This window comes from Python bivittatus, unplaced genomic scaffold, assembly GCF_059951505.1.
Source record: "Python bivittatus isolate LINGU-HERP-01145 unplaced genomic scaffold, Pbiv_v1 ctg000070_np1212, whole genome shotgun sequence".
In the NCBI taxonomy this organism is placed as follows: Eukaryota; Metazoa; Chordata; class Lepidosauria; order Squamata; family Pythonidae; genus Python; species Python bivittatus.
In genome coordinates, this window is record NW_028277034.1 from 23,134,698 (window position 1) to 23,159,774 (window position 25,077).

Sequence of the window (25,077 nt, forward strand, 5' to 3'; positions counted from 1 at the left end):
CAGAATTTATTTTCTAAAAGCAGTATATTACTTATACAAGAGGAATGATTTTTGAGCATTGCCAGTTTGTCGGCTTTGTTATATGAACATTTTAGTAACTGTAGCTTTTTTTCAAGATTAGCAAGAAGCATTGCTCAAAGTGGATTGCCACAGACTTCTGGACACCCTGCATAAATCTGCAAAGAAATGAAAGTAATAAAATGTGGCATCCTGCAGTGAAATCTGATAATCCATAATGACAGGATGAAACAGTACCATCCGTAACATATAATGTATGTAATGTTGTTTTTACCCTGTAAGATGACTTTATATGGGCTAAAAATAATATACAAAACAAAATATAATCAAACATAGTGAGAGAAGAAGGTCAAGCAAAGCATGACTTGCTAGAATAAAGGTGAGTAACATGTGGCCTTCCAGATATTGTGAGACTCCCATAATCTCTTAGCATTTGTCATTCTAGAAAGGGCTAATGGGAGTTCAGGAACATCTGGAGGATTATGTTTTACTTGTTGTACAAGAAAGAATACTTCTTGACCCCCAAGCTAAGCATTAAGAATTGGAGCAGCTTTCAAAGAAACCGCATTATTTTTTATGTAAACTGTCCACATTGTGTTACTTGTACAAAGACCCAAACAACTTTCAGAGAGAACAGCAAGATTGTGTGGGTTGCCCCCTCCAAATTGTGCACTGTTCCACCTGTTGCAATTATTTCCATATTTGCATAAGTGGTGGCGTTCAAGCCAAGAGGAAGTGATGTCACGAGCATAGCTGAAAGAATTCTGCTCCTTTAAAAACACATTTCTCCCTTCACATTAGCAGTGTATGAGGAGTCTCATTATTCACAATCTCATGCTTGTGCCATCTTTAACACACAAAGCAAATGAGAGCCCTGAATCACAAGAGCATAATGAGGGAACAGAGCTTAGAGGCGCTTCCTGGTCAAAAACACCAACATTTGGCAAATTCTTGCAAGTTAAAATCTAGAACCTCTGAGGATTATGAAAGTTGATCTCTAATACATCTGGAAGACACCAGGCTAGGGCTGTGTAAATGCTTCAAAAGAAGCACTTTGGAATGCAAGGCAGCCTATATGAAGTACTGCTTTTTGAATAGTTAAGGCAGCAGTGTCTTTTTCCAGGTTCTTGTGGGTACTTCAGGATGATGTGAAGGGCTGTGCATGCACATGCATGTGGTGACAGCTGAAAGCAACTTGAAGGAAGTGCTTGCATTTGTGTGTGACTATGTGTGTGTGCGTGTTTGTAGAATGTTTCATATTCTTAAAGGTCATTTATGATACCCTAGATGAAAAGTAAGTCTAATATGAAATGCATGTACTTGATGGTCTTTCGTAATTATCCCTTGTGGAATTAAACTTCTTTGGATACCTTTATTTCCCAATTTATCTTGAAAATAATTAGTTGAATGATAATGAGATGAATAAGAACCTGACAGTACTGTTTCTGGAGGTGAAACACTACTGTTGAAATACATGATGCTTTGTGACGTTCACCTCTGTTGCAAAGATGTATGACTTGAAGGAAAAGATCAGAGTTATGCATCTCTTGAAGAAAAAAGAAAGCCAGCTGGGTGACTTCAGGCCAGTCACTCTCTCTCAGCCCAACTCACCTCACAAGGTTATTGTTGTGAAGAAAGGAGGAGGAGGAAGGAGTATTACGTAGGTTTGCCACCTTGAGTTATTTATAAAAATAAATGCAGGATAAAAAAAAACTTTAAAAAGTTCTTAGAAACTGAGCTGAGTATAGAAATGAATGTATATTAACTATGAAAATACTCTCACACATTTCATTTATTCTATTCATGACCAGAATTGTACGTACTCTAAACATAATATATTTCATTGTACAAGATTCTGGATGTTATTTTTTAGGTCTCTTGCCCCTATAGGCATGTGTCCTGTCCAGCTGCCAATAAGATAGATGTCATTTCCCTCAAGATATACATTGGCAGCATTTCTCATATACTATATGTAGGACAAAGAATGGCTACTCTGCTCTCTGCTACATGATGAATTAGTTTCTTTTAGTACTATCAGCAATCCTACTTACAATTGGAAGGGCTGTTTTGCCAGTTACACCCCAGTGATCATATATATCATTGTTACATTGCACAGAAATTGGTAGAGAAGGAAAAATTGTGGAGTTGGCTTGCATTGTAAGTCACCTTAAAAATGTCTTACCCATAGCACAGCCAGCTATTTCAAGGGACCTGTTTTGTTGCAAAAAGGGCAAGATCTACACTGGAGCTCTTTTTATTTGACATGCACAACTGTGAAAGTACTACCAGATAGAATTGCTATTTGGTAGGCACATTACAATGAGTTCAGGATAATATTAAACATAAGTAGAAAATGCAATTCAGCACATTGCATCATAAGTGTAAGGGGTGTAGAGGATGTTGGAAAAGTCTCCCCCCCCCCCCTTACAGACAGTAGCATTTCAACCTTCAGTTCCAATGCTGCCATTTATTTTTCTTTATTTTTGTAATATAATTTTTATTAGAGATTTTTACATGAATAAAAGATAAACATGAAAAAATACAGAAAATGAGATTAAGAAAGAAAGAAAAGATAGAGAAAAAGTGCAGAAAAGAAAAAGATACTTAAAAAAGTGACTTCCAATCTTCTTATGGCAGTTACACACAGACTTAATATCATTCCACCCCCTTTAAGATTACATTAAATAGTTCGCTTCTCCCCAAGTTCAACCATTTTTTTTTTAGAATGGGAAGAAGACATGGATGTAGAAGTGGACAAGGTGTACAGAATTAATCCAAGAAATGGAAAGTTAAGAAATCTACTAAGAAATATACTTGTGCATCTTGTCAAGAAGAAGATTAGAAACCAGGTTCTACTACATCATCTTAACACTAAGCTAAGGATTAATATTACCAGGATACTGTGTAAGAGAAAAAAAATGTAACATTGACTTGTTTGATCAGGGATAAGATAATATGTACATTATAAAACATTGGAAACCTTTCATGGATTTTTTGCTGAAAATGGACAGAAATGAGTTGATGAGTTCTGAGTTTGCTGATTAAAAGGGGTTGAATATGGGAAGAAGAACTGTATAATGTAGTTCTAAAGGGGGAGAAATGATAAAAGTTCATTTTATCTGTAAAGATCAGAAGCTGCTTTAATTTTTTCTTTTTTCTTTTCTGCACTTTTTCTCTATCCTTTCTTTCTTAATCTCATTTCTGCATGTTTTTCATGCTTATAAATGGACATTTAAACCTTCACCAGGTTGTTCTGTAGCTGCTATCAATCTCAGGCAAAATTCTTTCTCTTTTAAATCTGGTAGTGTCACATTGTCTAAATCTTTTTTCATCTCTTGGCTTATTGTTTCTGTCTCTCTCATTTGTATTGCAGATTCTTCCATTTTTTTATTCATCTTTTCTTCCATATTTGCAAATCTTTCTTCCATTCTTCCTTCAAATGAAATCAAATCTCTCTTAACAAATTCAATCAGTGATACTGCCAGTGTCGCAGGAATATTCTTTTCAAATTTTTCCAACATCTTTTATTCTCTGGAATAACCCCTATTTGCCCTGTTGACAGTCCTTTCTTCCCTTCTTTTACTCTTTCCTAATATTCGCCATTTCTGTCTTTATATTTGTAATCCAGAAGGTAAAGCAACAAAAATAAAACAGCCTTTCTTTTTTTCCCCTTAACTCTTTAGACCCATCCAGCTCTCCATGATTCAATAATCACATGATCTTTTACAACTTTCCCTTATCTTTTTGTTTAAGAAAATCCACCAGTCAGTCCAGTTAATCGATCCTCTTTCCCACAAAGATATTTAATTTGTTTAATTAAGTCCAAAGTACTTCCAAATAAAAAATATTCCAAATTTAATTGGTCTCTTAATCCATTTTAATTTTTCATAATTCAAATTCTTAAGCTTTTTACTTTCAGTTAGTTTTAAATCCTTCTATTTATTTCTTTACATTTCACTTTGATCTTGTCCCAGGTCAAAGCTGACAAAATAGTTATGTTCCAAATGTGTGCTAGAAAATGGGGTTTGGGTTGAGCCCAGTGTGCTTAAGGCAGGCTGTGCCTGGAGCTGAGGGCTTGATGTTTCTTCCTTGGTTCCTGGCACTCTATTACTGATTCGCTCGCAGATTCTCTAGATCCTGTGAGTTTCCTCACGAGCGCACATAGGCAATCTCTTGGCTTCTGTCTGGAGAAGCTCCACTGGTCTGGGCTTGCTGCCTGGTCACCGGTCTTTGCCTCGGCATCATCACCACTTTTCAGAGACATGTTAGCTTGCCATTTTCCCCACCCAGAAGTCCCCCCCATATGTTTTTCTTTAAATGGCCATGTATTATCTGTGATTGTGTGTTTGATTGCAAATGACTGTGACCCTGATCACGTGTGAATGAATCGTAGTCAACCAGCCAGCCATGCTCTGTCCTACGAAGCCTGTCTCTGAAATCACTCTCATGTGTAAGACTAGTATTGCTGCATTGAAACAGATCATATTCTGGAGCTTTCAGAAACTGCAGTCACCTGTAAGACATGCCAGAGTTAGAGGAAAAATAGAGCTTTGAGGAAAACTACCATCTGGAGGACAGGATAGAATATACCTTTTGTGTTTTATAAGTGAGGCTCTATTCGTGGAGTGTATGTCTGTAAGGTTCCATCCCAAGTACTGGGTTTATAGCTGACAGATGGCTCTACTTTACTTGTCTATCACAGGATGTGTTCATTAGCAGATGGCTTTCTCCTCACTTTCATAAGTCATTTCAAGTTTCAGGATGATAAAACCAACCCTGAACTATGAGACCATGAGTGAAGTTCACAGAAGCTTTCAGGTCAAGATTGTAGTTAAAGTCCAGCACATCTGAGGTTTATGAAATATGAGATTATGAGGTTATACAATATGTGTTACATATCTGGAAGATACAAGGCTGTGGAAATCCTTTGAAAGGGTGTTTCAAAATGCATGGGAGTGAGTACAATGTAATGCTTTTTGAATTGTTAAAGCAAGTTGCATCTTTTTTCTGGGCTTATGCAGCTGCTTTCACATGTGGAAAAACCTTGAAGTGGCTTCAAAAAAGACATAGCTGCTTTAACTATTTAAAAAGCTGTGCTTCTACATGCTCTCATGCATTCCAAAGCAACTCTTTCAAATGATTAGTACAGTTTTAGTGGAAGGATGTGTCTAGTATAGCCTAAGGTCCTCCAGATACATACATACATACATACATACATACATACATACATACATACATACATACAGCACCAGGTTTGTGGGGGTTGCTTAGTATATTAGTAATTATGTTATGCATAGGTGTCTAGGTAAGTCTCACAAGTTCTTGGACAGGTTTTATTCCTACATCAGTGGAAGAATGCCAGAGAAAGCTCACCTTCCATGATGCTGAAAAGGATTGTAGAAACACATTCAGAGAGAGGTCATTTTATAAAATAGTCTTATGTGCATTTTAAAGGTAAAAATATCACTTCTGTGAATATCAAAATAAGGAACAAATCCTGCTTTCGAAGATTTCTGCTCTTCACATCCTAAATCATTTTTTATCTACAGGTATTACTTTAATGTTAGTTGGATAAGTCAGTCTGATTTTGTTTCACTAGTGCCTTGTTTACAGAATCATAGATATATAAATACAGCAGCATCAGTTGTGAATATATAAAACATAAACCTTTCCTGCTCTTTCTGATGACTGAAGAAGTTTGGTTGTTGCAGTTTTTTCACATAGTTGAACTGTTACATACAAGGTGGAGTGTTTTTGAGTAAATGGCTTTTGGCTATTTCCTCTTTAGCTAGTAATTGAATGGAAATCTTCCATCAGCAAGCACAATACGCTTGTTTAGAATATATAACATTTGCCTATGAAGAAATCAGTATTTGAATCATACTTAGAACCTGAATAGAATGAGGAGAAGGAATTTCCCACTTCTTAATGATTAGTTGGCTTTCTGTCACCTGAAATTCACTTTCTAAGTGGACATTTAAAATCAAATGAGATGCCTAAAAGTATTAACCCTATTTCTTTAAAATAATTTACTCACTAGTAAATGCCAGAGAATTCCCTCAGGCCTCCTTTGTAGCCAGTGTACGGAGACAACATAGTGCTGAAAAAAAGATATGTACCTCCATGATCTTTAAGAAGCAGAAAATAGAGAGTGGCCTCCAACTGTTGTTTGTATACCACCCAGAGTCACTTTGTGTGAGATGGGCAGCTATATAAATATGATGAATAAATAAATAAAAATAAAAACTACAAATCTATGCTTTTAATAGGTGTTCCCAGCAATTAGAATTCAGCTTAAGGTTTCCATTCAGCCATGAGTTTACTGCTTGTCTTGGACCAATCATTCTATTTTAGCTCAGCCTACCATACAGGATTGTTTTGGGATAAAATAAGAAGAAGGGATCCCCATGTATGCTGCCTTGACCTTCTGGAGAAGAAGTGGAATGTGTTAAATAATATTTCAACATTTAAATTGATGCCAGTTAACATACTTGCATCACACCTCTGACTGGAAGTACATAAGGATGGAATTTGCATCATGACATCATTTTAACAACAATCTTGTTTCGCAGCAGACGCCCATGGATGTGCATTATATTGGATGCTAAGTCAGATTTCACTACTGTGATCAGTTTTTTCAAATGTAAGTTTCAAGCCCTTCAGCATAGGCAGATGTGCTTTGGTGTTATCATATGCAGACATTTGCCCACACAGCTACATTAAAGTTAGCTAGAAGAGGATGACAGTCGTATAAACCTTGAGGACCTTCACTCATGTAGATCTAAAAGGAGCAATTATGGAAACTCCATAATTACATTCAGCAAAATGCAGTAAGGTTCAGGTAGATCATATCGGCATCCTTTATAAGGTAGCATATGCAGGAAATTACAAGAACATGCAGGTTTTATCACTCGATTCCAAAATACTAGAACTATTAACATTTCATTTCTTAAAATAAGGAAAACAGCTGATAAATGCATTAGGCATTGGGTTTTAATATTCTGGAAGTATGCCACTGATTTTGGTAGTTTTGAAAATAATCAGATATCCTTTCAGCAGTCACAGAAATATTTTCTGTTGCTACAGTAACATTGTAAACTTAAACATAACAGGACTAGAAATGTGCAGTGTAATGTCAGATGGTTAATTATGTCAATGCAGTGGGCAGAATCCTCTCTTCTCTTTAGTTGTCAAGACTTAACCTGATGATTATCTCCTAAACTTATCACACTTTTTCATCTAGTTCCAGAACTATCCCTTGCCTTGATAATATTTTCAGCAACAGTATCTAATCGCCTCATATAGAACAACAACATTTAATAGATAGATTCTATTTGTAATAAATCAAATTTGAAATAAATTATTATTGTCATAAACGAATCAAACTGCTGAAACAGGAGTTTGGAAACTTTTTCTTCTGTTTTTTTTATTTTGTTTCATGTAATTTGAAGATGCCCACTTGAATGGCTAATTGTTTGATGCATGGATCAACAACTCTTTCTGGCCCAGATGCTATGTTACAATATTGCATAATGGCACAGTGTCCCCCTGAGAGTTGAGACAATCTTACAGCAAACTCACCTCCAAATTTTATGACAACTCAGAGCAAGAATGCTGAACATCCCATGTAATTTTGACATGTTCATGGTGATCATATTAGAGATCAGTGATTTTATATATTGGCATTCTCATTACTGTGCCATAGTGGGTGGCTTCACACATCATGCTAAGTCAAAAACAGATCACATTAGAGTTTGCAGTTAAGTACGAGCAGTTAGGTGTTACGGCTTTTCTTGATTACGCTGCACTCTAGATTAGCATTACATGCTAATTAATTCAATCCATTTGTGATGTATTGGGCACAACCGCGGTTGGAAATAACAATACTTTACCTACTGGCCTAGAAGAAAAGGCAGATCATGGTTTTCCTTCTGCCTTTGCATGTGAGATGGAAAAAATAAAATAAAATAAAATTTCCAGTTGCGTTTTGTAATAAACTACAGTGAAACACTTTAATGTTAGTTTTCTTGGAATATGTTCAAAAGAACTTTACTTTTTAGTTATCCAGGAAGTACAAAGAACAACATTCAGGGATAATGCTTGACACTGTAAGCATTGTTGCAGAAACTAATGTACAAGGTGAGCCCTTGTAACATTGAAATGTAAAAATGAATTCTTAACTTAGCTGAAGGGAATCGTTTGCTCTACTAGATGAGGGCCAGCTTGCAGGATTCTATTTTATATTTTCAATAGACCAATAAAGTGTTCATTTAGAAGAAGGGAGGGCAGGAGGAGGAAGATTTCCTCTGATAGAAAACCTTAGTTTGACATTCCTACCATCATTGTTCATGAAAGAAGAGCAGCAATTTATATATTCCTCTTTAGCTAGGGATGCTAAATTTAGCTTGCTTAAGTTACCCTAAAATAAATTATTTATATTTATCTGCACACAAAGAGAGCAGATTCTTGGGGTGTGTTGTGTTGCCTTTGGCTCAAGTTAAGTTTTGTATCATGAATGCACTGACATAACTGAGTTGAAGAAAAACTAAATACTGTCTCCAAAGAGATATCTCTTTATCTGAAATGGAATTGGTCTCAGATTCTCCAGAATGAAACTAGTCATCAAGAGTGACTTTGGAATCTCTCAGTATTGGGAATGGAATATATCACACTCCTAACCCTACTCTAACTTTTAGTCAGGAACTGTGGGTTACTGTGTACTTAATTTTATTTTATTGTTGAAAAAGGAGCACTTTTGTCATGTTACATAGATCAAGAGCTGACAAATTAGCTGTGAATTATAAGATTAGGTAAAGAACAGTAGCATCCTCTGCTGGTTGTCTGAAGTATGATTGGGCCCTGTCCTATATCATTCAGTATTCTGTTTGTTTGGACCATTGATTCCCATGCCAGAAAAATATGGATTTAAGGTCCATTGAATTTAATAAGATTTAGAAGGTTATAATATGTACAAAGTTCTGTACCCAAAGGTACCTGAAAATTTTACAGAAAAATACTCAGGGGAGTATTTCTGCAAAAGGAATTCTAAAGTTGAAAAACTATTCCATTAAAATGGAAGTAAATTCATGAATTAATTCTTTCCCTCCTTTCTTTCTTTTTCTAAGCCTCAGAAGAAGAAAGTGGAAAACCTTTCCAATGTCCAATCTGTGGCTTGGTTATAAAAAGGAAGAGCTACTGGAAGCGACACATGGTGATCCATACAGGCTTAAAAAGTCATCAGTGTCCTTTATGTCCATTTCGTTGTGCACGTAAGGACAATCTGAAATCACATATGAAGGTAAGACTGGTAAATTCTGGCATTCAAGAAATCTAGTCTGTAAAGTTGCTGTTGAGGATTTTAAAGTGACTCTTAATAAAACGCAGTATACATTTTTATTATTAATATATTTGCTATAAATTCATTTTGTCCAGCAGAGGAATTGAGAGGTGTTGGGCTCCACTCAGTTGGATTTCTTCAAGCAAAGGCTAGATAGATGTTTGTCAAGAATGTTTGAATTTGGATTTTACACTGAGCGAGGGAGTGGACTTGGTGTCTAAATTGCCTTTCCAACTTCTATGGTGATATTATAACCATAGAAGTAGTGACCTCCCTACTTCTTTCTTTGAAAAATACTTGTTAATTCTGAGCCATCATCCAGTAATTTGTATTTAAATATGTGTGTGTGTGTCTGTACACACACATAAACATTCTAGGAAATTCTTGTTTTTGGACATAACCTGAGAATCAGTGAGCTTTGTAGCCTGGTGTTGAATAATTTCATGACTTTTAGCCAATGACCCCTGGACAAATGTTCATATAGCCAAATATTCATCATTAAATTCTTGAATATAGCAGGAAAGACATTTTGAGCTCTATATGCTGATTTTCCTTGTTAAAATCATTGAAATCTGCAAATGAAATGTACAGAATGTTGTAGGAAACAAAAATCAGGGCAGGAAGAGAGGTGATAAATCAGCAAATGGTAACTAGCCTGGTGCCCTATAGATGTCTTTGATGACAACTCACATAATCACTTATCATTGACTTTGCCAATTAGGTCTTATGAGAATTGTAATACAGAATGTATTAGAGTACCAGTTTACTGAATCTTCATCTCTTCTACTAACTCTCTTCCTACTTTCTCTCAGTCTCATAAGATTCTATGCAGTTCATTTGTAGATCTTCATGATCTTAACAAGGGATTTGTATTTATCTGAAAGATGTGCTATTATCATTGTTGTTGTTGTTACTGAATTAGGTTCACCAGCACCAGGACCGGGGAGAGACATTTCAGTGCCAGCTGTGCCCATTTACTTCCTCTCGCCATTTCAGTCTCAAACTCCACATGCGTTGCCATCAACACTTCCTGAGGACAGAAGCCAAAGTGAAGGAAGAGATCCCAGAAATGGATGTCAAGGTCTCACCACTACTCAGTGACAATTCCAGAATGGGGCAGGAGGTGGATGGAGGAACAGACCATGTAGGGACTACTGCTGCCTCTAGATCTCCTGATGCACTTGGACAGATGGGAACTGCCATCCCACCTCTGCTAGTCAAAGAAGAACCCAAAGATGACAGCAGTGCCCCTAGCCCCTCTTTTGCCCTCAATGTTGTTGACAGAATTGCCAACAGCACAAAGCTAAAAGACTCCATTGACTTTGTGACCAATACAGCATCAGCACTTTTCAGCCAGGATATCTCAGTCAAGATGGCATCAGATTTTCTCATGAAGCTCTCAGGTAGGGATAAACAAACCTTTTTCTTCTCTAGGTTGGGCCATTTTCCCATGTTTTTTCTCATAATTTCATTTTATTCCATGAAAAAATAGTTTCTTCAGGATATGAATAGATATTTCCAGACATTTTAAGTGCTATTTTCTCTCAAAATAATGCATAATTCTTTGCAGGATTGCCCTTGGATGCCACCAGCGTCCCACAGCGCTGGGGAGGTCATCCTAGGAGTCTAGTTTGCTTGGTAAATGGATGTTTTTGATTGATCCTACCAGCTAACGCAACTATTTTGGTAGCTATGCACCATGGTAGACACTTTGTGCCCAAAAGGTTCCCTACCCATGTGGACTGTATCTAAAAGCACTTATGCTTATATTGCCAAGGATTTTATCATAACATTTGAAGAAGTACAAAATTCAGAGAATAGCTGAATTCAAATCTTGGTATTACTCCAAGAAGAACAAGTAGGGCAGTTTCATGTAGGAATTTATGCAAACTGCTTTACTTAAGCATTTTAGATATTTGGTGATTCAGAAGTGAACTGCAGCTTACTCGCTCTTCTCCTGAAGTGATAAGAGTGTTCTTGTGTCCCTATTCTGTTTTTTAACAATGAATCTCAGCTGTCACCCCCATTCACTTTTAACTAAAAATATTTCAGTTTTTTTTTTTTTTAAGGAATCGTGTAGCAAAGTTGCTCCTCTGGCAAGGAAGGATAGGAGGAAGAAGCCAAGGCACATGATGGGACAACCCAGAAACAGGATAAAACAAGAGTTCCTGCCAGTAGGAAGCTACTTCATCCTGCAGCTCCAAAGGAAACACTGCAACACTGTTGCTGTAGTGCTACCTCTGCATTGAAAGTTGAACTAATTCACTTCTGGAACTAGTTGCCTAAGCTTTCATTCACCTTTATCTGTTCCAAATTCTCTTTACAACAGGGACACATTATAATGGGAGCACAGACTTGGTCCAGGTTGAAGCAGCTCTAAAAAGAAAAAAAAAATCCTAATCTCCCAATGAACCTGTTTGCAGAAATTATTGAGGTTATGATGTACAGTAGTACAACTACTACTACTACTACAGTAGTTTCAACTGGGTTCAGGCACCTTCTAGTCATACTGGCCACTTAGACTCAGGTTGCTCTATAATATTGCTTTGGAAATAAATCAGTGGATAGATTCTAGTTTTTGAATCTGAGCATTTTTTAAAACAAATAATTTTACTCTCCATTTTTATAAGAACACAGCAATACTTATGCCTAAAAGTCTTGGGTGAATCATGAAGTTACAGCCAGATAAATCACTGACACGTGCATCCAATTTGTCAGGGTGTCACCAATGGCCTACTGTATATCTATCATTAGAATGTTATTACTTAGTAAGGTGCATACATTGTTTCTTGACACATTCAAAATGTTCACTTAACCATTTATGTTCCTTTAAAAAAATCTATAGTCTTCTCCATGCCCCCATAGTCAGGGTTTTTCTATTTCCTCACTCAAAATCCATTTCTTAAAGAAAGAAAAAAATAAAAATCTGGCAGCTACTTTACTGTGTCTGAGGCTGAAGAATTTGTAGAACCTGCTGTAGAGAAAAGGTATATAGTAAGTGTGCTCTGTAGCTCTTCAGCCTTTTGGAGATTGACAGTGCCCTTTTCAATGGAGATTAATTGATCACCTATGTGGGTTGCATCTCAGTAAATGTCAGCGCTAAATGGAGGATCAGCAGAATGTATACAACGCTTTGCTTGGTAATTCTTCGTTGATGTTTTATATGTATTAATTCATTTTAGAACACAGCTTTATGTTCTGAGGGTGAGAACAGATTCCCAGGGAGCTACAGCATGGAATAATGTAGCTGTGATAAGTGATAAGAAGAAAAAATACATCTTTATGAGTCTTCTTATGGCCAATGAAGAAAACTTTGCAGTGCTCTGAGCAGTGATAGCAAAAATGGGACATTCCAGGGTAGATTTAAGGAAATTTTTGATCCATAGTATCTAATGCTCTTCTACTTCCATGGCATACTCCTAAACATGGGTAAATGCATTCTTTAGCTCCTTCCCTGGGGACAGCTTTCTCCCATTTGCTCTGCTGAAGAGGCCAATGTTTTCCCCCTTCCTTGCCTTGTTAAGATTGTTCTGCCCTGTGTTTATAGTCTGATCATTTGAAATCCTTTGGGTAGCTTAAAGCATTTCAAAAATACAATAAAAACAGAAAATGCACAATAGAAACAACTAGCCAAGATGAAACAGCTTAAATTGATTCACAGTATGTAAGAACTTACAAAAGTATTTGCCTGACATGAAAAATGACATCTGAGTAGGTGCTGTGCTAATCTTTGTAGTGAAAGCATTCCTCACCATACAGAAAGGCCCTTTTCCCAGTAACTGTTAAGTACACTTGAGGTAGTGGAAGAACACATAGGAATTTGGTTTATTCTTTCAATATGCTCTTAATCCTTTTACTCCAGGGTGGAATAAATATAGGATGGAAGGGTGTAAAGAAAAGCTGAGAATAAAAGAAACTGAATGAATGCAGTTCTGAGAAACTTAAAAATGATGAAGTTAATGAAATGTTTTCTTCCAGCTTTTTCAAGGTGCAGTCTTAAAGATGCCTGCAAGGAGTAAATTCCATAGTGAAAACTACTTTGAGAAAAACTAATATATATAGAGAGAGAATTAGGAATATTTTGATATTTTCCTCTTTTAAAGCATACTGATTTGAGGGAAAAGGAAATGATTTCTCTTAGGATGTTGATCTTTTTTAAAGCCAGGTTTATACCCATAATCAATTTGTAACTTCTTTGTGCTACTATCCCAATATTTTAGATGTATATTGTTTTAAACACATGCCATAATTTAAATTAAATATATGGCATTATGTTGTGCCTTACATGTATTAAATGAATAATAGAGCCTGAAATAGATGCAAAACCAAGTTTTGTCGGGTGAGAGAAAAAAAGGGACTGAAAACTGGGTATATCTTCACTCTTGATACTTGTTTTTAATTCAGAAATTGACAAGCTGTTCTGTAGTGTTTAGCAGACAGGAATACTAAGGACCCAGATGAGAATTTTTCATGCAAAGAGGACCTAGGCATTTATTTTATAGTGTCTTTAACAAAAAGGTCCTCAAACCTGACTTGTGTGCACTGTTACCTAGCAACATGTTATAAAGTCACTGAAGGAGTGAGATATATCTCTTAGATGAAAATCTAAACTTGGTAGATGTGTCAATGCCTCACAAGGGAAAGATGTTATGTTAAAGAAAGAAATTAAATCCATTGATCAGAATAATGTGTATCTAAAATAGCATATGGAATTATACATTGGACCAACATGGCAATACTTAACAGAGATCCATCCCATAAACACTGTTTTATTTAGTGGACTTGCAAGATTTACTAGCAATGTTTTAAAGAAGGCATTTCCATTTATTATAATATGAACAAACAAAAATATGGGCAAGAGAAAGACCCTGAGGATAGTTGTTGTCAGCTTTTTGCAGAAAAGTGCTTGCTTTGGCCCAGATCAATGCATTGCAGGCTGCTCTGCAAATGAGCAAAATAGCTGGGGTAATTAAAGAAATGAAAAAAGAAAGGATGCCAGGGCTAAGTCAGATGGGACAACCTGGTTATACTACCCTGAAGTCATTGCTTGCGGAATCCACAGATGGGTCATTGATAGCTGTTGCCCCAAGGGATATACTGTATGTAGTATGTCAGTTCTGTGAGTAATTGGGACTCAGAAGGCAATTTCAGGCATAGCCATCCTGTGAGGACCATGACTTTTTAAAATGCCAAATGTTGAAATACTGCTTTTTCTTCAATAAATGTATATTAAAATCTGTATTAAGTATTGGCAGCTGAAAGGCATCCATCTGTTATCTCCATGCTATAGGTATGGGTAATAAGACTAACTTGATTGAGTTGAATGCTGATATTGAAGATTCTTGTGAGCTGGACACCTCTCTTTTAATTTATGAAATAGAAATGTTGTGGAAAGTAGCATATGAGCTGAAGTCATAAATGCTTTTAAAAGTATTTCAGCTGTAACGTCTAAGACATATTTATTGCTATCAATCAGCATAAAATGTTGCTTTTGTTCTCCTGGATGAAAGAGTAGAAAGGCTTTTTATTATTTTTGTAAGAATAATGTCAGGAATGGATGACAAGAAAAATTGGCAAATTATTTCAGTGTGCTATCTTTGTATTGGAATAGCATGTATGGAGTTCTATTTTATTTTATTTATCTAGAATTATTGTGGTTAGTGTTGGGGATCTTCAGTCTTTTGTGTGAGTGCTATATGTAAGCAGCTCTTAGAATTGTAAATTGGATGAATTTCATGGTAGTGAACCACTCCCAGGTTCTAAAGCAGCTTTTTCCAACCTCTACAAGTATTAGAGAATTGCCTTAGATTCCTTTCAAGGAGATCCAATTAGCCACTGGATCTCCTTGAAAGGAAGGACCATAGAAGATTCTATTCTTAGGTCTGTCTCTTCCCTGGCTCTATCATGTTTCTAATACTATATTTCATGACAGACTGAATCATAAACTAGTCAACCACATTTAAAATTTTAAAAATGGTATTAGAAAAAAAGTAAGAGAATAAGAAAAAACAAAATAAGACGGGTTACTTCACACTCTCTATAAAGATATATCACAATGTATGTATAGAATTCTATAGTATTATAAAGCAGCTTAAAACAATAAATTCAGCCTTGACTACACAGAATTATATTGATCAGTCTTTCCATTGCATCCATAAAGGGTCAGTTCAAAGGCCAAAAGTCTTAGGATTTTACATCTGGGATTTTACATTTAGAATTGTTCATCGCTCAGAGTCACTTGGTCGAGATGGGTGGCTTTAGGAATTAAATAAATAAATAATCTGGGATGGTCACTTCCAACCACACATTTTTGATTTCTTTGTTGCCCTCAAGCCTAGCAAACCATGTTTTAACCTAGTTTGTCACAGGAACCAAAGCCATGTGATTAGTTTATGGGAGTCAGAGAAAGAAAGGGACACTAGGAAAAAATACTTTATGCCTTGAAAAATATTGCAGAAATATATCAAAATTTGAGGCCTCTCCTAAATTACTCAACTTGATTTCCTGGCATATGATTTCCCCAATGGTTGCCCATGTTTACCTTTCTCTTGTGAACTGATTTTGTATTTTTGTATTTTCTTTCACTTTTTCCCACTTTTCCTAACAGCTGCAAATCAAAAAGAACCATTGACGCCTACATTTAAAGTGAAAGATGAACCGAAAGATGAGGACAATGCAAGTTCCACGTCGTCCAAAACCAGTTATGGTTTTAGTCATGAACCTGAAGTATCTGCGCCAAGTATTCCTAAGGAGAATCTCAAACCACAAGAAGTGCCAGCAAATGTTCTGCAGCAGGATATGTCAGTCAAAGCAGCATCTGAACTTCTCATGAAATTATCAGGTAATTGGTTACTTGAACATTAGTCTAGCTTCTTGCATTTTTGTTTTTATTTTTTATTCCATTGATAGCAGTGAAATTGCCTACTATCCCATTATTTATCTTTATGGGCACCAATAGCTCATTACTGGAGTGCAGAGATTAAAAAATGCCACTAAACTATTGCAAAACCTGTTCATTTCTTATTTAGTGCTTTTGTGCATTACCAGCATTGATACAGCTTTAAGATGCTATAAAACAGCCCTCCTGAACCAGATGACCCCTGGATATATTGGGATTACAGCCATCATACTGTCATCCTCATAGAAGGATGGTGAGGGAAGCTCTTAGATTCAGTCTTTGCTGTCAGCTGTATTGTTGTAAAAGGGAAAAGGGCTGGGAAGTCCCATCACTTCAGTGTCAACACTTTAGCTGTGTTCAAGAGCAACTTGAGCCACAACCTAGCTGATTGCATTTTACAGCAGTGTATTATTTAATCCAGCCTGCGGCTAGTTTATGGCTTGATGTGTTGTAGAAATTTGGTTTATTTTTGAAAGATACGGATAAGTTAACCATGGGTAAGTGTGTCATGTAAATACAGCTTTTGCAGAGGGAGGAGCATCGCCCTTATCCCTACCATCCAGAAATCCCCCCCCCCTTTTAAACCCCTGATTAATTAGCTCTTAACCAGCTATTTCATTGGGCACTTAAGCCTACTAATAGAGCAATGCCCACATAATCTAAATTTTCTGAACCATTGTTTTATTGCTGAAAATCACTAATTTGTATGAAAGGGTGTATACAAAATCCTGTCAACTATAACAGGAGTAGGCAAGGTAATTCCTACAGGCACTAATGTACTCCTGACAGTTCTCTTGGGGCCACAGACTCTCTATTCCTGAATTTTTATAAAATGTTTTAAATAAAAAATTACATAATCGTACATAATTTGTGTCATGACCAGCATGATGAATCTGGAAAAATAGATGGTTGGGAAAAGTTGTGGCATATAGTCAAATGCTCTGTTGTTCTATATTTTACTTTGGTGGTTTAGCCTCATTTTATAACGTTATCAATATAGTTCAAGGGAAATAGGAAAAAATAATGCTTGCTTGGCATTTTTTCTAGAGGCTGTCATTCTATATGCTTAGCTGTATACTAAGATAATTGTATTGTTTAATTTAGCAGCAGGACAAACTTTATTCTTTTTCATGACAACCTCAAAACATTCACAGCCTGTCATAGAAAAGGTTAGACTCTAGAAAGTAGGTCCATGCATGAACTGTGCACAGACCATCATATGTATTAATGACAACTTTAGTTCTTTGTGAGAAGATGTTTATGTAGCCAAAAGGGCACTATCTACGCACAAGATAATAGTTTAAGGAGATCTGCAGAAAAACCCATATTTTAGAATTTAGTGGTAGTGTGACAAAAACCACATAGTAAGGCTTGAGCATGCTCAGCTGGGAGGCTTTTTAGAAGGAGAATATAGTAGAACGTGTTATCCTGAATCAGCATAGATGTCTCACTGGAATCCTAAGAAGTACTGCTCCAGAAGAAACAGGGGGTGTAATCTGTCATAGACACGATTGGATACAGGTGTATTCTTTAAAAAATTACTGAAAGTTTTGAGATAGATGTAAGAGTCATACAAAAGTCTGAACTTTGATATTTGGAAGTTGTAATTGACCCTTCTATGGGAACTGACAGGGAAGACATTCCATCCCTGCATGTTTGTTATATAACTAGATATGTCTGGTTTCAGTCATTAGTTCAGTTCAATCTAGAAGTTACAACAATGAATGTAGAAGTACTAAAATTAGGTAGATACTGCTTAATATGAGTTTAGAGTCCATATAAAGTTCCACAACTGCTGCTCATCTTATGTTGTCTATCCTTCTATTTGTCTGCTCTTTAAATGCACTGTGTATTCTATGTAATTATGCTATGATATTTGCAAACAGCTCACTCAACTACTCCTGTCCAGATAGCTCTGTATGCCTCCTAGGCTTTACAGAAATATTAGGTTGCACCCTACATAAAATATTCAGTATGTAATTATAGGAAATTGAGATTTTGAGAACATTTCCAGCACCATACCTAGAATAGCATAGAATTTGTTTTTCATTGACAAAGCATGTGCGTTTGTGGGTAATGTTCAGAATACAAATATAGAAACATGTAATGTGAACAACAAAGCACAAATGCATTTTGAACTCATGAATACTAAATGTTTTTTTTGGCAAGGAAGTTTTATTATTAATTCTTGTGCATTTAGTTATAAAGTAATAAAAAGCCTTGTTTGGCTTCTAAGTGATACCGTTTATTCTGATCACCCACAGCTTAAGAACTGATTGAGGGTCCCAAATATGATTGTTGATTGGAACAGAGATTTAATTCTAGGGATAATAAGGAAATCCCTTAGTACAGTGTTTCTCAACCTCATCAACTTTGCTCTAGTATATTCTATCACAGGACCTTTTCTTTTCTTTTTTCTTTTTTTATTTTTTCTTTTTTCTTTTCCAAAATGCATTGGTTACAAAGGGAGATATGAAGCTGCTTGTTGTTCTTGGACTGTAATATTGAAGTCATTGATTGAAGAGAATTGATTGCTATATATACCTGGCTCAGGAGGCAGTCCCTCCCCTCCCCTCACCAATACCCTTTGTACAGAATTGGCCACAGTGTGAGTCAGCTGTGGTCCATGGAGTTTTGTGCCAAAAGACTAGCCATCATCTTCCAATTGTCAGCTGTGCAGGGAGGAGGGGTAGTCAGGGTAAGCAGCCACCAAACCCTTTAGAAAAAGAAAAGGTGAGCCAGCTGGGCATAGAGGATTCTGCAGAATGCCTGACCATGATTGATTCAACTATGCAAAAAGAGATGGAGGGAGCAGTAGCACAGCAAGTTTCTCTGTCATATGGAAAAACCAAGAAAGACATCAAGCATGAAAAATGCACATGCTGCTACTTACCCACTCAGTCTTCACATTCTTGCTCACCCACTCCCTGCAAGGGTTTAACCTAGCTAAACTCTTGGCTGAGATATCTGCTTGCTTGCCCACACAGTGTGCCTGTTTACTGTTCCCCTATGTTGTAAGAGGTAGAGGTAATGTAGGTAATGATGTCAGTTTTCAGGATTTAGCTTATTTTGCAGGGGTGAATGTGAACTAAATCACCAAGTGGGATAGTGAGTTCCTCTAGTGCAAAGCCATGTAAATCTGTGCCTACAGCAAGGCACCATATAATGCAGGATGCAATTTTACAAGACATATTTTGAACTTTTTATAGCATAATGTAATACAACTCTGTTTGCTCTCTATATTTTATTTTTTGTTGGCCTTTGTTCAAGGGAATAAACATCATGTATGTGATCTCCATTTTTTATCTGTATTATAGCTCAGTGAGTAGGTGAGGATGAAGGGTAGTGAGTGACCCAAGGTCATTAATAAGAAGATTGTTGGTATGTTTGTGTGCATATGTGTGTGGTTGTGTGTATGTGTACAAGAGAGATCCATTGGGCACCATAGGCAGTAGCATGTTTTTCTTTTGAAATATCTGCTCACCCTCTATGATAGCTCAATATTCTATATTTCAGTAACATGTTGGGCAGTCACATCTTGGCCCTGAGTCTTTCACTCTTTCCATGGAGCAGCAGTCTAGTTTGTAGGGCAGTCAGCAAGGCACACAGAGCTTGGTACATCAATATCTCACTATATCTCACAATAGCAGACCATTTCTGAAAATATTGCAAACAGAACTGCATGGGCTTGTCCATGTAGTGGTGAATAATCAAGACTGATTTGAAGGATCTATCTGCCTATCTACCTATCATCTACCTACAAAGGAAGTACCAGAAGTCAGAATAGTATACTGTACTACATTAATGCTATAGAGTATACTGAAGTACTACAGTATACTATTCTGACTTCTGGTACTTCCTTTGTAGGTACCTTGGAAGGAGAAATGTTCTGCCTTAAAAGTTTATATAGTATTAAACTTACACTACAAATTGTTGGGAGTTCAGTTTTGTTTAGTTTTTTTTTTTTAAATAATCTGTGCCAAGCTTCTGGATTTCATTTGATTATGTATTTAAAAATCTCAACAGCTGTAACTCCAGATGTCTTCTGTTTTCCAGGAAGTGTTTCCTTTCTCATTTCTTTTCATCTTTTTCCAACTGAACTGCAATTATTAGATCTTAACGCTGGATTTGCTATTTCTGGGGTTATTGGTCAGAAGAATCCCAAATTCTAGTAGTCTCACAAGGAAGGTCAGGCTAATGTCACATTTTTAAGCATTTTTGATTATATAATTTTTTAAATTTTCTCCCTGATGTATTTATTTGCTTGTTTATTTATTTATTTGCTTATTATACATTTGTTGTTGGACTTCATGATCAAACAAAGAAGACAAATGCAGCCTTTAGGCATTAAAAAGTTACCCATATTTGGATTATTTCTTAAAAGATATTGTTGTTATTGTCACTGTAGGAAAATTAAAATCTAATACAGGAGAAGAATCCAAGTGCAAAGTACAGTGCAAATTTGAGGAGGTTAAAGATCTATAAATGTGAAAAATGATATAAAAATATACTGGAAATTTAGGATGGAAAGACCAAGCATTTCTTATGCAATATTTTCATAGTATTTTTAAAATAGTATTTTGCAGACAGCCACATGACTGTGAAACTCCCAAGAACCATGATTCAAAGTTGGTAATATTAGTTGACTTCTGTCTATATAAAATGAACTTACTTGTGGGGAATGGTCTCAAGGTAGCAAACGCTGCCTTTTCTATTACTTCTGTTACTGTTGTTATATTTATTATTACTATTAATAGTAATATTTACACAGTGACTAGACCATATATGCATTCATTTTAATTCTTACAGAGAGTATATGAACATGCAGATATTTGTTTCAACTTAAGAAAATATATGTAGGTCAGTCTTAGCCAAACACTCTGCCCCTCTTCCCCAACACGCAAAGAAAACATCTGTAAAATAATGTTTGCAGGATAAAATTGTACACCAACATAAATTCAAACTTGAATGGGATTGCCAAAAAAAATATAAAGCCAATGATATTTGTCTCTCCCAGAAAAGCTGCATTTCTTTCAATTAGGTAAACAGGCAGTTTTTGTTCTGGCAAAAATGGCAGGGTTCTTCCTTCGGGTTATTGTTGGCAAAACTTAGCACTCATAAGGCATTCCAGTCATGAAAATCAAGATTTCTTCTTCCATTACACAGGACCTATTTAAACTTATCTTGTACATATAAAACAGTCAAAAGAAGTGGAGAGTTTTTTGTTTATGTACTATGAATGGATTGTACAAGATTGTACTCCTTGAAACAGGTGTCATGAACAATGGCATTAAGAGTGGTTGAAAATAATTGTAGAAAGTTATTTCAGCTGCAAATATTTATTATCCTAGAAAAGAAAATATGTATACATTTCATTATTTTGTTAAAAAATAAAGCAAGCAATATGCTTCTGTTTTTGTATTTGTATTTATGCAAGCAAAATATACTCTTTTTTTAAATCTTGGACAATACAAGTGATCTATCCTGTAGTAAGTGTCTTTATTTTTTAAATTTCCCCAGGATTAATTAGGGGTTAATAACACACAGTAGTGTCTGCAGGAAACCATGATAATGCAAAATGACAATATGTGTGCAATGATGTCGTCATGTGTATGTCCCTGATGCAAGTACCTAAATTACAGCATTTGCATGATGGCATCATCTTGCACATGTTGTCATTTGACCCTGTATACAATGAATACGTGCATTAATTACTGAGATTGGTATAATACTGTTCATTGCCTCAGATATGTCTCACATAAAGCATAGGTGTGATGTTGGCCCTCACTAATATGGGAGAACATTTAAACAAAACATTGAAAAATATTTTCTGTCAAATGTGTAAAGGTCTGCCATTTATATGGCGATGTAGAATTGTCAGGGCTTCTGAACTCTGAATGCTACACTTTTGTCATTCAACAAAATGTGGAGGGCCAGAGTTGGGCAGTATTTTCACATCTTCAGAGCACATTGCACGCCTTATCTGTTGCAATAAATACAACACAGCTAGTTAGTATTGCTTTCATAAGTATTACAAATGGTGGACAGTAAGGTTATTCAATGAATTTTATATGTGGAAGTGAGATTCAGAGTTTGGGGATTTATACCTTATAGTTTTAGCCACCATGTTATTTTAGAAAGTCTCCACAATTGGTGGAACTCCTAAGTATGGATTGTGCTTGTTAAGAACAATCTAGGAGAATTATAGATAATGTTGGCATTGTTTGGTGCAGTGGAGTTTTCCAGCAGCAGCAGCAGCATGACCCCCGCCCCCCTCATTTCAGACAATTTCCCAACATCAGAATACACACAGATTGGTGCAGGAAAAAAATTCTCCCTATTCTGTTGCTCAAAGAAACTTTAATCGACAGAATACTGACTGGAAACCGTGCATTTCTGTAATTTCAGACAGACATTTTTCCATAAGACATAGTCCCTTTATGAAATTTTCAACCCTGAAGTGCTAAGGAATCTGTCACTCAGTGTTGCACCAAACCTTCTTGAGAAACTGGCAGTAATTTACAATATCATAAACTCATAATTCAGTCATCACTAAAAAGCAGATACTAAAAAGTGTACTTAAGGATAATATATCTACCTGCACTTGAATTCCCCCAAATGAATGAATATGGAATAGAAAGAAGCATCAATTTATAACCCAGAGATTAATTAATGAACCAGACAGAACCTTTTTTTCCTCATTCCTTTCTCTCATGCACAAGGAAATTATCCCCTGAGTTAAGGCCAGTTCACTTCACATCTCTTAGAGTAAATTTCTGTGTGTTCATTTTTCCCCTTCCTGAGTGAGAAATTTGAAATTAATATTGTCAACTTTCTATTTCTGAAAGGTATTTGAAATCTAATAATAAAATATTATCAATTGTGTTGATTTAAACATAAATTGTTTAAACATGGCCTGTTGATTGGAAGTTGTTTAAATCATTTTAAAGCTGACATTTTAATACTTGGGTATGACTGGGCTTGGGTATGACTGGGTGAGATCTTCATTTGGGCAGAACATATAGATTCTACAAATAATCATAATAAAATGTAGGCCTTTCCTACTAAGAATGTAATTGCAAAAATTAGCTGCTGAGATACTTGTCTCATGAATTACTATACTGAGTGGCATTATGATGCAATAGAGAAAATGTACTGATCAGATAAATTAAGAATATTGTTTTGAATATCCCAGGTGAGGGGGGGGGGACTCATTGAACCATTATACTGAATTCACCCAAAATAGACCAAGAATACAATAAATCTGTGAATCATTAATTCTTATATGGGTGGAATCGATGCTTATCTGATTAATCTTAGGTGAGCATGGGAGGTAGGCAGCCTGAATCCCTCTATTTATTTGAGATCAAAACTCCCATCAGATTGGCTAGACTGCCTGGGGATGATTAGAACTCTGCACAATTCTAGAAGTGTTAAAGAGAAAAGCAAAAACCTGGCTCAACCCCTGATAGCCTCGTGGATGTATCCTTGCAGTTTTCTTGGCAAATACAAGTGATTTCCCACTGCCTTTTGTCAAGTATTTTCAACTTCGCAGTCTAGCTACTGTCCTGATACTCTCCTATTCAAATTTATTTATTTATTTATTGCTGGTATTTCTATGTCGCTCTACTCCAAAATGGCTCCAAGTAGCATACAACAGAAATAGAAATTAAAAACACCAAAACAGGACAATTAAAATGTAATGCAGCAGCACTCATCAGCAGAAGTGGACCATAAAAGAAAAACAAATGCCATCCCTCCCCCCAAACAATCACTTCCAGAGACAAGTTTTTGTCTCTGTTTGGAAAGTCAGTAGGGAGGAGGCGGTTCTTAGATGTTCTTAGAAGTTCTAATCAATCCTGCCTCTGCTTAGCTTCTGACTGAGACAAGGTCAGCCGGGTGCTCCTACCTGCTGATATACCTAACTCTCCCACTTAACTTTTAATATGTTTAATTTTGGTTGAGTTATAGCCAATGTTTCTGTGTCTTAAGAAGACAAATGATGAGAATAATCTCAAGGTGAACAAAATACTTGTGTTGTGACCCAACATATTTGAAAGAAAATCTGCTTTCCTTGAATTTGTTGAAAATATGTATTTGAAGAACACAGAATATTGTATTTTTTCAATGTTGCTAAAGAGCTCTTCAAAATATTAAGGACCAAATAAACCATATCTTATGGGGATGTTTTGTCAGATGTTTTGCTTTGGGATTAATGCTTCCTCCTTTCTAAAAAAATTCTTAGTCAACAGTTTCATGGAATTACTTTCTTTCTTATGCCTTTGTTATGCTAATTTTGCCATTTGCTGATACCGTTTTATCAATGTTTTTCTGCTCATTGTTTTTACTATTTCATATTGTGAATCACTAAGACATGTTAAGTATTTCATGCAAAACAACAAAAACATTCTTCAGGTTCATTTTGAAGCTACCACTTTGTATGGGATGCACTGAAATTTAACATGGATATAAGAAGAGGGTAAATGGGCTTTACAGAATTTGATAGCTGTTATTTCAGTAACTATCATATAAAATTTAGTACAGCCCTCCAAAAAACTTCTTGATAAATCTTGAAGTTTACAATACAAATAGTGTTTATTATTTACTGTGTCATTTTGTGTGGGACACATTTGGAAAAGGAGTTGCACATGGATATGAACTGTATCAGTGAGTCACTATCAGTACCAGGTACTTATTAATGAAACAATAAAGCAAAATCTGTGAATTACACTGAAGACATTTGTCAGAAATGTCTGTGTTAGTAGCAAACAGTAGCTGCTCTTCAGAATTTCTAGAAGATGTGAGCTGTATCTAAACCATTTGG

At 36.0% G+C, this 25,077-nt stretch overlaps 1 protein-coding gene across 9 annotated transcripts in view; it reads left to right on the top strand.

Annotated features, from left to right (window-relative positions):
- The window catches only part of ZNF827 (zinc finger protein 827), a 154,218-nt gene that overhangs the window by 40,557 nt on the left and 88,584 nt on the right, over positions 1–25,077 (top strand). For all 9 annotated transcript variants that reach the window (XM_088132797.1, XM_088132802.1, XM_088132800.1 and 6 more), the window contains 3 exons: positions 9,144–9,316; positions 10,278–10,758; positions 15,963–16,196. In XM_088132797.1, the coding sequence (XP_087988923.1) occupies positions 9,144–9,316; positions 10,278–10,758; positions 15,963–16,196 (888 nt within the window). The remainder of the gene's footprint in view (positions 1–9,143; positions 9,317–10,277; positions 10,759–15,962; positions 16,197–25,077) is intronic.